This window comes from Pelobates fuscus, chromosome 3 (assembly GCF_036172605.1).
Source record: "Pelobates fuscus isolate aPelFus1 chromosome 3, aPelFus1.pri, whole genome shotgun sequence".
Lineage (NCBI taxonomy): Eukaryota > Metazoa > Chordata > Amphibia > Anura > Pelobatidae > Pelobates > Pelobates fuscus.
This window is the reverse complement of record NC_086319.1, coordinates 256,684,104-256,697,932: the sequence shown is the minus strand read 5'-3', so window position 1 is coordinate 256,697,932 and position 13,829 is coordinate 256,684,104. Positions and strand designations below refer to the sequence as shown.

Sequence of the window (13,829 nt, the reverse complement as noted above, 5' to 3'; positions counted from 1 at the left end):
CCAGCAGAGCAGGAAGGACGGCGGGAACGGAACGGCGCGGGCCGCAAGGAGGTATGACAGTAGGGTGTGTGTGAGCACTGTACCCAGAGTCGGTTGTCGGTAGAGGAGTGTGGTTCGCTCCAAAAGGGTGATGGGTCTCGATGTGTCTGTCATCTTGTGTGTCGGTCTTCGTTGTACCTTAGGGATCGTGGTGTGTGATATCCAGTTATGTGTTCTTGTCCCTATACGGGATAAACATAAATCACATGTACAACAATATTAAGCAGTAACACATCGAGTCCTGTGCTTTACAATAGCATTATAGTATCAGTATTGTTGTGTTCCCAATACATTTTATAATACATATAAATCGCAGTTAACGTTATTCTGTCAAACCATGTGCTGGTAGCCGGTAATACAATGCCAAATCTAGCACAGTTCCCATTTGTTTTATGTTGTTCATAGACATTATTATACATTGTCACATCCCTTTGTGTGTTTTTAATTAGCATGCTCATGTCAGTTCAATTGTGTTCCCACTGCATTTTTTATGATACCTCTGTAGTAATAAGCATTGTCATTTCAAGGTGGGTGTCCCTATGTAGCAGTGACGTGTAAGTTCTGCTATGTTTTTGTTATATTTGATGTTGTGTATATGTATCATGCTTTTGGTGTATATTTTGTTTAAAGGACCACTCTAGTGCCAGGAAAACATACTCGTTTTCCTGGCACTAGAGTACCCTGAGGGTGCCCCCACCCTCAGGGACCCCCTCCCGCCGGGCTCTGGAGAGAGGAAGGGGTTAAACTTACCTCTTTTTCCAGCGCCGGGCGGGGAGCTTTCCTCCTCCTCTCCATCTTGATCGCGACGTCATCGGCTGAATGCGCATGCGCGGCAGGAGCCGCGCTCGCATTCAGCCGGTCGCATAGGAAAGCATTTACAATGCTTTCCTATGGACGCTTGCGTGCTCTCACTGTGATTTTCACAGTGAGAATCACGCAAGCGCCTCTAGCGGCTGTCAATGAGACAGCCACTAGAGGATTTGGAGGCTGGATTAACCCTTATTATAAATATAGCAGTTTCTCTGAAACTGCTATGTTTATAAAAAAAAGGGTTAATCCTAGAGGTACCTGGCACCCAGACCACTTCATTAAGCTGAAGTCGTCTGGGTGCCTAGAGTGGTCCTTTAATATGATTGCTTGGTCTTTTTTTTGTATTATAATTTTTCCCTTTTATTCCTTGTTTTTCCTTCTTTTTTTAAATTATATTCTTTTTTTTTTTGTCTGTCTCCTCTCCCCCTTTCCGTACCCCCTTGGTGTGTCCTCCCTACCCCATTCATGCAGTACCCGGGTTTGTGTGTCAGATTCTTAATGTTTTGGTATGTTTTGGGTGGCGGTTTGGCATATGCGTCCAGGGCAGAGCGAAATCGCCCTTACTGTAGAGGCATGTGACCTGGGTATTGAGGGCGCATACCTTCCTTGTCTCTCCCAGTTCGGATGGGCACTGTTCTCATTGTGTCTCATGGAGTTAAGGGAATGACTAAGGTGTTGAGCTCTTTCAGATCCGGTGCATGCAAGGGGTCTAGTTAGTTTTGATCCCCTGGAGGACCGACAGAGAGTCTGTGTCCTCGTTGGTGGTTTTCTCTGGGGTTAGGGGGTTAAGGGGATTAATGGGGAATAGGGCTCTGTTGAGTTGATATGTAGTGGGTATGGGTGTTGTATCGTGCATGTATGTGGATCTATGGTGTGGACATATGGGTTTAATCAAGCTCACTACATAATCATAGGAAGGCACAGAGGTTAGCATTGTGGAGAAGTATTTCTTATCTGATAGTCTGACGGTGGTAATGCTGTGGGTCGTCGGTTCGTCGGATTCGTGATAGTCTTAGATTTTCCATGTGTCAATGTCCTTGGATACGTGAGCGGGTACAGTCCATGTCGGGATATCGAAGTTTTGAGGATCTGAGCGGGCGGTGTCGGTCTGCTAGCTGGTGATGGTTAGTCCCTGTTGTCGGGGTTCGGATCTCCCGTGGGTGAGTGGCATCATCGGTGGTCCATTTCAGCTCTTCGGTTTGGCGGTGATTGGGCCACGTTGGGTACCTCTCTGTTGTTGGCGTCTGCGAGGGGTAGGCCTAGCCTCTCTGCGAAACTGCTTGCTTCTGCGATGTCGTGAAGTGTATATGTTTGGTTGTTTCTTCGCACCGTGAGTTTAAAAGGGTGCCCCCATGCATAACGGATCCGTCTTCGTGTAAGTTCCTGGGTAAGCGGTCGCAGCTCTCTTCGCTTTTGCAGGGTACTGGGGGCCAGATCCTGGAAGAATAGGACCTGGTGTCCCTCTATTTGGAGGGGTGTATCCCGTGCGGCTCTCATTATAGCCTCTTTGATGTGGTAGTAATGGAGCCGCATTATCACATCCCGTGGCCGTGTCATTCCAGGAGTGCCCTGTGGGCGCGATCTAGGAGAAGCTCAGCTGAGGTTGCTTCTGGGAGTAGGCTGCAGAAGGTTTCCCTGATGGTGGATGAGAGGGACTCCATGTCGATTGCTTCGGGTATGCCCCGTATTCTTATGTTATTGCGCCTTGATCTATTATTGAGGTCTTCTTGGGCGTCCTCTAGTTGTTTTACTTGGTCCCTGAGTTCTTTTATGACCTGCTCGTGAGTGTTTGCTCTGGATGTGGCGACATCCATTTTGTCTTCCAGGGTGCTGGTGCGTTGCACGAGGTCTGTGAGGCCTGCCCGCAGGGGTGCCAGGTGTTTAGTGAATTCCGCTGCCATATTCGTTTTTATGTTGTGCAGCAAGATACGGAGGTCGTCCTTTGTAACAGGGTTAGTGTTTTGGTGACTTATGTCACTAGCTGTGGAGTCGGAATCATATTCCCTCTGCTCTTCGGCCCACTGTTCTTCCTCCGGTTTGCAGTTTCGGAAGATCGGGGCCACGGCCGACCCCTGTTTGGATTTGCGTCCACCGCCCATCTCCTCGGGTGTACCGCTAGTCGATGGTAATGTGGCAAGTTTTTTGGCGGAATTGGTGTGGAAATTGCGGCTAATATTAGCTTCTGGAGGGCCTGGTTGTGCGGAGCTCTAGCAAGATGCCGCCATTCGCACCGGAAGTCAGGCGCCGCCCCGGTACCTGTGTGTTTTAACTGTATTTTGGGATGTTTTTATGTTTGGCACTCTGTATCCAGGAGATAATAAGTTTAGCGGGCAGCAACTCACTTATCTCCCAGACACAGGGGTGCCTGGGCGGGTACTGTATGTGCTGAATGGAGACCGCATGCTGGGGTCTGTGCAAAAAAGGGCTCAATAAAAAGAGTTGCACTTCCAGACTTATGTGTCGTCTAGTTACTGGGGAGAGAGTTATAATCACTGATCAGCTCTTCTTCTAGCTTCGAGGAGGATTCAGTGAAGACACCTAGTCGGGGTGTTGGAGCTCTGATAGGGATCAAAGCGCTATTTTCCCAGATTGGGCACTCCAGTATGGACTATCTGTGGCTATACAATGTGCGGGGCTTCTTCATTCTTAAATTGCTATTTTGGGGATATTTTGTGTTAGACTTCTCTGTGCCTGGGATATAATTAAATTTAGCGGTGGATGTCGCAATCCTCTCCCAGACACAGAGGCGCAAGGACAGGATCACCTATACCTTTGCTGGAGACCCCATTCTAGGGGTTTGTTTATATTAACTTGAGCTGTTTTCAATAAGCATTGTTTTTCTCCCCTACACTATGTATTGTCAGGTGTTTGGGAAAATTGGGCTATAAACAGTAAAGCTCTACTTCCAGCTGGAGGGGAACTTCAGCTGACATATCTTGCTGTACACGTGTGATACTCTCCCCAATGCTTTCCTATGGTAAAGTATTGGATTGGCTGAGATCATCAGGTGGGGCTGGAAAAAGACCCAACTGGACCTGCGCAACGCTGGAAAAAGGTAAGTAAATCACCTTTTTAACTGGAGGTAACAGGCACCATTTGCATAATCAGCCATATAGAACTATAATGTCAGGAATACATGTTTATATTCCTGACACTATAGTGTTCCTTTAAGCTGAGCATTCACCTGTTTTGACATTTTACAATTTTTATTCTTAAGGATTGTATTGTACCCTGACGGCTATATGAAGTATAACAAAACCAATTCTGAGTAGTGAAGCTTCAATTCTAAAAATTGCTGAAGATGGTTTTGGGTGGGGTCCACTTCTGCTGGTATGTGGTCAAGTGAGGGCCTGTCTGTTTACTTTATATAGATTTCCTGTTTGTCATCTTCACTGTTGAGGAAAAAGTGAGCAGATATCCCTGCTATTCTTTTATTGTGGGATTTTGAAAAAAAATATTTATATTCTATATTTAAATTTCAGTAATAATATATATAATATATATATTGGTGATTATTTATTTTAAGGGTGATGAAATGTAAGAGAGATATGTAATAGCTCTTCTCCTGCTATGCTAGAAAAAAACGAATGGAGGACAAAGTCCTCGTCAGGTAAGTATGGATTTAATAAAAAATGTTGGGCTAGTAATATTACCTGAATACTATGTCTCTCTTGTCCAAGATAGTCCCAACCAATAAAACTGGCTTCTGTTTACATAGCTCTATGGCATGCATGTTGCATACACCATTTGGTGTGCAAGAATGTGTTTGAGTTATGTAATGGAATTAGGAGCTCTTAAAATGCGACTTTATCATGTTTGTTGTGACAATATCCCTTTAGTTTCCTCTACTACAAAAGGGATGTTTTTGTGCTTATTACTTTCACTTCCCTTCAATGCTTAATTACTTTAAATGACTTTCCGTATACCATATTCTTCTAAATGTAAAACAAATCTAGCATTTCCCATCTTTCATACATGTGCCAAAAGACCAAATAGGTGATGAAGAGAACAGCTACTAGTACCTGGGGATAGATCAAACACATGGCAAACCATGAGGAAGAGACAATGAGGATAGTAACATCAAAGTACCTCAGGAGTATCTGATGTACAAGCAAGAACAAGATCCATGCGATCAACACATACCTCTACCAGTCATCAGGCACCCTGGGATAATAACCTGACCAAGCAAGGATTATCAAATTAGAAACGATCCAATACGAACGGAGGATTCCACCTAGAAACCAGCATTAGGAGTCTGTACAGCAGCTGAAAGGAAGGAGGTTGGGACCTGATGAGTGTCAAGGCCAAAGTCCTGGATGAAACACAGAACATCCACAAGTACATGATGAAGATGGGGGCCCAAAAGAGTGCACAGAATATTGGCTGGATCTGCCTAAGTCCAGATGGGATAATACTACAAAGAGCAGTTGAGAATGACAGGGCTAAGATTCTGTGAGACTTCCAGATCCAGACAGACAAGCAAATACTGGCCAACCAAACCGACATCGGTAGAAAAGGAGCGCATGATTGCAGGGAAGGTGGATGTGACAACACCCAGTGACCATAACATCAAGAAGAAGGAACATATGAAGGTATACAGCACCAGGGGGTGAAAGACAAATTAGAAAGGATGTGTAAAGTGAAGGCATTAGTAGTCCTAGTTGGACCTGTAACCTCCACACTGGGAGAGTGGTTCCTGCAGTTTCCAGGTTCTAGGAAGAGCTAAGATATTGTGCAGAGCCCTCAGACTCCCAGGCCTCTGAAAGAGAACCCATGGATGAGAAATACACAAACAAATACCACCCAGAGCAGTGAGAAAATATTTTTTTATTTAAAAACAGTAATGATTATATATACATTATTTATGAATTTTCATGACTAAAATCCAGCAAATACAAGGGCAGAAATTGAACAATCTGATGGGATGGGGCCTGTAAAACAAAGATAGGAGATTGGACATAATCCGCCCGGTGCACATCAGGTGGGTGACTTTAAAGGGACACTATAGCTACTCAGACCACTTTATCTCATTGGTGTGGTCTGGGTGAAGCACCCCTGTACCCTTACCTCAGAGAAACTGCAGAGAAACTTACATTGCAGGGTTATGACAACAGATGCATTCGGTCCTGTATTGTAGTAAAACTAGTGCCCTGCGAGACCAACTTCTGAGTATTTAGCTTTAGTAGATATGAGGATTGTCATTGTGGTTGACATTCAGACATTTTTTACTAGATTTTGTCCATCAGAGCAAAATATGTTATTTAATGAATAACCCCATTAGTAAATATTTCTGATCAGTTCACACCAGCTGTAATGAGATGCTGCAAGCTCTGTTAGCATCATGGAGTCTATTCACTAAACAGTGATTGGCAAATGTAGTTCACAATAGATGATGTGTACAAAATATTCATTGGTTACTTTTTTAAACTTTAATTCTGTTTTGAAATCTGTTGTTCAATTGACCGAATTTAGTGAATTAATACAAATACTGGTTTTATGTGGCAAAACTACGAATTGTATTGATAATGACAACCCCCCCCCCTCCCCCCCCCCCAAAAAAAAAAATACAGAAATTTGCTGGGAAAAAATATATATTTTCAGCCATGGCATTACCTACACTCCCCTGATATAATTTCTACATTGACCAAGGGAGAAATCCAAACACTAGCCACGCAAGAAGCAATGCTGTGCCAGAGATAAGCTCTAATAAGTCTCCAGTGCCAGCTCCACCCAATAACATTAGCTGCCCTGTCACTGAGGCTGCAAGCATTAGACAACGCCCACATGCAATGTAACCACGCCCACAACTTACTTAGCATAACACGCCACGCCCATTTACATGTAGAACACGCCCTCTCGCAGCGCTTTCCATTCTGTGACGGCTCCATCGCTCCGCCTTTCTCTGACTGCAGGGAATGTGCCCTCCTTCTGACCCTATGCTGCTTGGTGACGTCAAGCGCAGCACGCCCCACCTTCCGCCCTACCCAGATTCGGGCATGCGCAGTGCGGGACCCGGCTGGCAGGAAAGATGGCGGTGGCTGCGGGAGGAGTCCGGGGCTGACAGAGCGGCCCGGGAAACGGGGACATGACGAGGCTGGCAGATTATTTCCTGCTGGTGGGCTATGATTTGAACAAGAGAGGTAAGAAGGGGCGGACCAGCTAACGGGAAAGGCCTCCAGTAGCCACTAGGCGGAATGGAGAGAGCTGGGAGGAGGAGGGGGATACCCCAAATCTGGGGGAGGAGAGACACCCATGGGGAGAGCCATGGGTACCGAGTTATGATGGTCACAGGGATGGTGCTGGGGTGGCAGGGCTCCCCATGGAATTACTGCATTACAGGGATTCCCTATAGAATGCTGTATGCTGGGAGCTCTGTGGACACTGCCCTGCAATGTACTAAGATCTGACTGTCTGTATAGAGATCTGCAAATCTCAGGTCAGGCTAGGTTTAAGTTCTGCAGAGCTTTCTCCAAGGGATTATGTCACTGTAATCACAGTACAACACGAGCAGGACGAATAGAGAGTCCTGTTCCATAAGCATACAATTTATTAGTAAATTAGAACGTCACACACATGTATTGGAATCATGCAACTTGCTCTTGGTGTACCAATGTTTATATAGTACAAAATATGTTTGTCTTCGTATAATGTTTATTACTTGGGTATATATAGAGTAAAATTGTATAACTGTTTAACTGTGGTGGTGCTGAATGTACTGCTGGAGTGTTGGCAGGTAGGATGATTACAGTGTAATTAAAATTTGTGTTCTAACTACAGAACACCTTTCTCTGTAATTGTATTTTAGCATTCTCTGTTAGGGTTTGGCAGAACTGTTCAGTGTTTAATTAGGGTTATGTATTCATGGTTCTAGATTCTTTCCTGATTAATAACTTAATTACTTGCAACCTTTATTTTACTTGGGATGTGGTTTTCCACCTTACCTGTTAACTTTTAGATATATAAGGAAACTCCATAAAGCAGCCTCGTGCTGCCTCTAATGTTTAGAATATATTGTCCTTGTTTTTGTTTTTTTGTTTTTTTTTTCTTTCTTCTGATGTGTTTTTGTCACTCATGTTTTAGTGAATAAACCTGTAGGTTTTCAAAGTCACCATATCTGTGGTTTCTCTCCTATCCTAAAATCTCCTGTGCTTGTTTATATTTACCTAGGGAAGTCCCAATCCACTTGTGTTGACTATGTTGAGGATAGGGATTCCATGCACACAGGTCTGATTCACAAGCTATTAAACTTGTACAATACATTCAACTGCACCGAATCAAATGTCTGTCAATCTATGGACGAACTGATTGAATTTGTTTAGATTTGATTAACAAATCGATTAATTTGTCGATAGAGTTACAGGCATTTGATTTGTTTGCCACAGCTGAAAGGGATTTGTGCGCAAGTCTGCTAGCCATTATGATAACCCCCAAGATGTAAGGCTAACTGAGAAATAAATGTCTAGATTTCCCTACTTAGAACCAGGTGCATGAATTTTAGTGCTGCGGAATATATTGGCGCTTTAAAAATAAAACAAAAAAAAAACCCAATAATGAATAAATAAGTTTGGTCAAGATATAGTAAAACAATATTGCCCAGTGCTTTATATGTTTTTCTTAATGCATATCGACTGTAAAAATATAATATCTGTACATTTTCCATTTTATACTTCACACATTTCAAAAATAATTTTATTCAAAGCCAGCCATCCTAATTCTAGTGGTCTCAAATATATACAAACAAACAGAATATGTGAACACAACCCCAGTGAAAAATAGTGATAATTTGTAAACCAAAACGGAACTTCCCTGTGTAGGGTAAAAGGTCCCCAAAGACTTCCTCTTGTCTTCAATACAAATGCATAATAGAATAGGGGATCATCTGCTAAATACAGATAAAATGGAAAAACATAGCGTTTAACTGTGTTTATTCATTTACTCCCACACAGTTAAACGCTTTTTATCCATTTTATCTGTATTTAGCAGATGATCCCCTATTCTATTATGCACTTCTAGTGGTCTCATCCAGATTCATTTGAAAGATATACAAGTAACTTTATATTTTCTCTATATTTTACTTTTCTAGAAATGTGTGTTTCTCGTTGCTTTCTTTGTAGATGGTTAAATTTTAGTTTTTTCCCCCAAACTGTATTGTTTCCCAGTGTTACTGAGCTGTGTATGTTTTAGAGGCACTTTCTGTGACCTCAGTAGTCAGCCTAAAGCAGTGAGTATACCCTCACTGGTCTGTCCCTACTTTCTCCATTTAATAGCACTTTTTTATGAAAAAGAATATTGCGTAGTGTAGGTAAGACCTGTTCTTTTGAATGAATAGTTTTCATTCCAAGTTGCCCCATGTAATGCATCTTGCCATTTTGGTCACAATACAGCTCATTTTGTCAGTGTAAAATCGACAAATTCACTAAACATTGTTTCTGAATTGAAATCAAAATGCTAAATTTAGTTGAAGTTGCTGGAAACATCCTCCAACAACAAGCTAGAACTGGTAAATGTTTCCACATAAGGTTTTTTTTACCTAAATTTTTTGAAATTCGCTGTTAAGTAAATAAGCCCCATGTAGGTTGGGTGATTATTATTATATACAGTGTTGTTGAGCATCTTGTCACATGTTCATATCTGCTAATGGCATTCTACCTTGTCCTGAACAAACCAGCCAGCCAGCCAGATAGTTTCTGCTAGTTTCTAAAAGCAATTTCAGAACCGCATCTTCATATGAAGGCTATAGTGGAGTATTAGTAGAAAATGTAGCAGTAAAATGCCTGCTTGAATAAGCTGTGGGCGAATATCTCTACTTGTGAAATTAGTGGCATGTGGAGGCCCATTTGAAGTATGATGTTGCAACTGGGCAGGAATTGACAACAACCTCTGCTATAATGGCATATCTACACAATTTGCCTTGTGAAAGGAAGAGGGCTTCCAAATGTCATTTGTGTTTAACCCCTTAACCCCTTAAGGACCAAACTTCTGGAATAAAAGGGAATCATGACATGTCACACATGTCATGTGTCCTTAAGGGGTTAAGGACACATGACATGTGTGACGACATGTCATTATTCCCTTTTATTTCAGAAGTTTGGTCCTTAAGGGGTTAAAGGATCACTATAGGGTCAGGAAAACAAACATGTATTCCTGACCCTATAGTGTTAAAACCACCATGTAGCCCCCATTGGTCCCACGTGCCTCCATAAATATAGCAACATCTTACTGTATTCAAGCCAGAAGCTGTAACTCTGCATGCTGTTTGCCTAAAAAAAACAAGCAGTCTGCTGACATCATGAGAAGTGGTAGCCTGATCCAATCACAGTGCTTCCCCATAGGATTGGCTGAGACTGACAAAGAGGCAGATCAGGGGCAGAGCCAGCATGATTCAAACACAGCCCTGGCCAATCAGCATCTCCTCATAGAGATGCATTGAATCAATGAATCTCTATGAGGAAAGTTCAGTGTCTGCATGCAGAGGGTGGAGACACTGAATGTTTGGATGCATTTTAGGCAGCCATGACCCAGGAAGGATCTCTAACAGACATCTGAGGAGTGGCCAGTGAAGTTATCACTAGGCTGTAATGTAAACACTGCATTTTCGCTGAAAAGAAAGTGTTTACAGAAAAAAGCCTGAAGGTAATATTTCTACTCACCAGAACAAATTCAATAAGCTGTAGTTGTTCTGGTGACTATAGTGTTCCTTTAAATAAGTTTTATCTCACCATCCCCTTGGGTGCAAACAATGCTCATACTTCAATACTCCACATTCCCAATCTACTTGCAGTGTACACCAAAAGCTAATTTTGCTACCTTATTGTCTCCATTTTAAATGTTTATTTACTTATAAAATACAGTGGCTCTAAAAATACAACCCCTGACCAATAATACATATGTTCCCAAAGCAGCCTTACTTGTACTTACTCAAGCAGTTAATACACCATAATGAGTTATAATTAAATGTAATTTATTTGACGTATATTTACAATTGTGTTTATATTATAATTAAAGATAAATTATGTGGGTGTATTTACAGTTTAATTTAAGCGGACAGCTTAATAATACTCTCCACTTTTGAGGATTTATGAGGAAGTGTATGAAGGATTTAGTTATAGTGAGTAACCGGGCAAATACTGTTGTTTTTTGTTTTTTGCATGCGTGCATACTGTACATATTATAGTCTATGGAGATGAAGCAGATGGTGATTCTCAGTGGGATATCTGTGGTAGCACATGGGGACGAGGGCTTGTAATTTAGGTGGGTTGAAGCATCTAGCACTTAATAGGATTTCATGCATATTAATGTAATTTCAAATCCTACAGTCTTGTTGTTTTCATTGTTTAGTGTCTTGAAGCTATTTAGACTAATATGACACTCTATCTATATGTCAGTATATATGTTACAGCTACAGTGCCTCTCAGTGAAATACAATGGATCATATGTATTCTTCCACCCCCTTTGTACTGAGCTGTTTTACATCAGCTGTATAAATAAAGATACTTTTGCTGCGCACATAATCACTGTCTAAATGTCTCCTATAGGGACATTGAGGTTCATATTGTACATTTGTGGGCCTAGCCAGTAATTTGGCAAAATGTGCGTATTAATCACATGTGAAGCTGGGATCACTTCCAGGAAGTGTAGAGATACGATAGAAATATTGTGTTTCCTGTGGTGCTCATTCTCTGTATGATTTCATGAAATGTATTAAATACTTCAGCAATATCCTGTGGCCTTTAGTTATCTTCCATTATAGAAGTAGTGAAAATACTTTCTATATTGACATTTTTTTCCATTTCTGCTTTGTGGCACTCCCCTCTTTATGCATCAGTACATACACTTCAATCACCACAATGAAAATCTAAAGGCATAATGGTCTCTGTGTGTATCAATGACTGCCTCCTCTTGTCACTTGTACTGTATGCTAAATACAGCTTAAGGAACAGTGCACACACAAAAATAAGTTTTGAATTTTACAAGGCGTCTTAAAATTGCCTATCTTGGCAAACAAATATGTGCATTCAGTTACACCATATGGATATTGTGTTAAGTACACCAGCATGGCACAGCACCCCAGTATCGATTGGTCCTACACTCAATTTAACAGTGGAGATTAACATACTAACTGTAATACTTAATGCTTAACCCCTTAAGGACCAAACCTCTGGAATGAAAGGGAATCATGACATGTCAGACATGTAATGTGTCCTTAAGGGGTTAAACTGCTTAACAAGACACTGCTCAATTTATGCTTTCCTGTGGTCATCTCCAAAGGGGCACCTATAGTGGTTGGGTGGGGTGTTCAACCCAATAAGAATCTGGTCTGGAAATATAATGCAACTTTCTTTGTACTTTATGCTGTGACATGACAATTGGGAATATCACATTGCTTTATAACAATCCTTTTCTGTATAGCTTAGTCAGCTACTAGTCTCATAATATCTGTTTATTAAAGGAGTACGTTCACTTTTCTATTAATTTTAATGCAATTATCCTATTAAACAAAATACCTCCTGACTTGTGTTAACCTTTTTTCATAAGATGCTCCATTTTATTTTCAATTTATATACAGCTAGTAGTTTCTGAGTCCGACTTTTCAAGGCATGTGGTAAAAAATTTTTTCTCTTTTCTCATCACCTTCATGTGTAGTCTGTATATATTTTTCTTTTTTAATCACTGACTTGCCGTGCATACTTTTTTTTTTTTTTTAAATTCTTTATTTTTGCGTGCAACAAGGTTCCCTCGGCTCGCAGAGCCACAATATACAGGTCAAACAGTAAATGCATAATTCGTGGGGTAACTTTCTGGCTTATTGTACTCATGCACAGTTTTCTTTTTTGTGGGTCTTAGGTTCTTGCTCAAGTGTCTCTTTATTTTAAGTGTAAGTTTTGCAGGTCTAACGAAAATGCTTTAAAAACGGTTAAGATAGTGAATTTGGGTACCTGTCTCGATGGCTATCCTGCCTGTTAGTTGGGGGGTTAGTTATACTAGGGCCTCAAGAGTGTGCCTCAGGTGGCAGGTATCTGCTGGGGCTAATGTTACACCTCCAGCCCTCGATTATAGCTGGTCTTGTGGGTTGATGGTGGGCGAGGCGGGGGGGGGGGGGGGTTTGTCGCCACGGCATGGGTCACAGCTCAGGGGCTTGAAATGGAAAAATCACAGTACAACTGAGGGGGGCTATGGAGTGTCTAGCTAACTTCAGCCCATTGTATCTTGGCGAGGAGGGTCCTCCACATCAAGGTTGTTCCTCAGGTCGTCGCTGCGGCGGTTGCCGTGGGCACTTTCCCTTTCGGGTAGAATGGTGTTATGGCATTCGGGTTCCAGTGTTGGGTTGGTAGCTTGGTGGTGTGGGTGCCAGGTGGTTGTAGTGAGTCCCCTGGTATGCAGAGCTTGGTGAGGAGTGCTGGTGCTTCAGTGATGTCTGTGATGGAGTATGATGCTTCTCCTTGTTTCACTCGTAGGGTACGTGGGGATCTCCAGTTGTATTCTATGTTATAGTTTCGGAGCAGTACTGTGAGGGGTTGCAATGTTTCGCGCCAATGAAGTGTCTCTCCAGTGAGGTCCGCGAAGAACGAGAGGGCCATATTTTCAAAGTTGAGTGGGGTAGTCCACTTTAAGGCTGCGTGTACCAGCGCCTTATCCAATCCACTCCGAAAACGCACTCAGATCCCTAGATGCCTGTTCTGGCGCTCTGTTGGGCTTTGGTATTCTGAAGTGCCCGTCTAGGGTGATAATCCTTGCCTGTTTGGGCTCCAATAGGTGAGTCATGAGCCTCCAGAGGAAGTGTGGGAGCTCAGACGTGGGCATGCTCTCCGGGATTCCCCAGATTTTCAAATTATTGCGGCGTCTTGAGTCCTCCAGCGCGGCAAATCGGAGGTCGGAGGCAGCCTGACGTTTGGTAAGTGCTTGCACTTCTAGTTGAAGTTGGGCTACTGTTTGGGTTAGGTGCTCCGTGGTGGTTTCCACTGCGCCTATGTGGCCTACCA

At 42.4% G+C, this 13,829-nt stretch overlaps 1 protein-coding gene across 4 annotated transcripts in view; it reads left to right on the top strand.

Annotated features, from left to right (window-relative positions):
• Positions 1–6,855: 6,855 nt before the first annotated feature.
• Positions 6,856–13,829, top strand: part of SBF1 (SET binding factor 1) — a 136,822-nt gene continuing 129,848 nt past the window's right edge. For all 4 annotated transcript variants that reach the window (XM_063448367.1, XM_063448365.1, XM_063448366.1 and 1 more), the window contains exon 1: positions 6,856–6,989. In XM_063448367.1, coding sequence (XP_063304437.1) covers positions 6,935–6,989 — 55 coding nt within the window. In that variant the 5' untranslated portion in view covers positions 6,856–6,934. The remainder of the gene's footprint in view (positions 6,990–13,829) is intronic.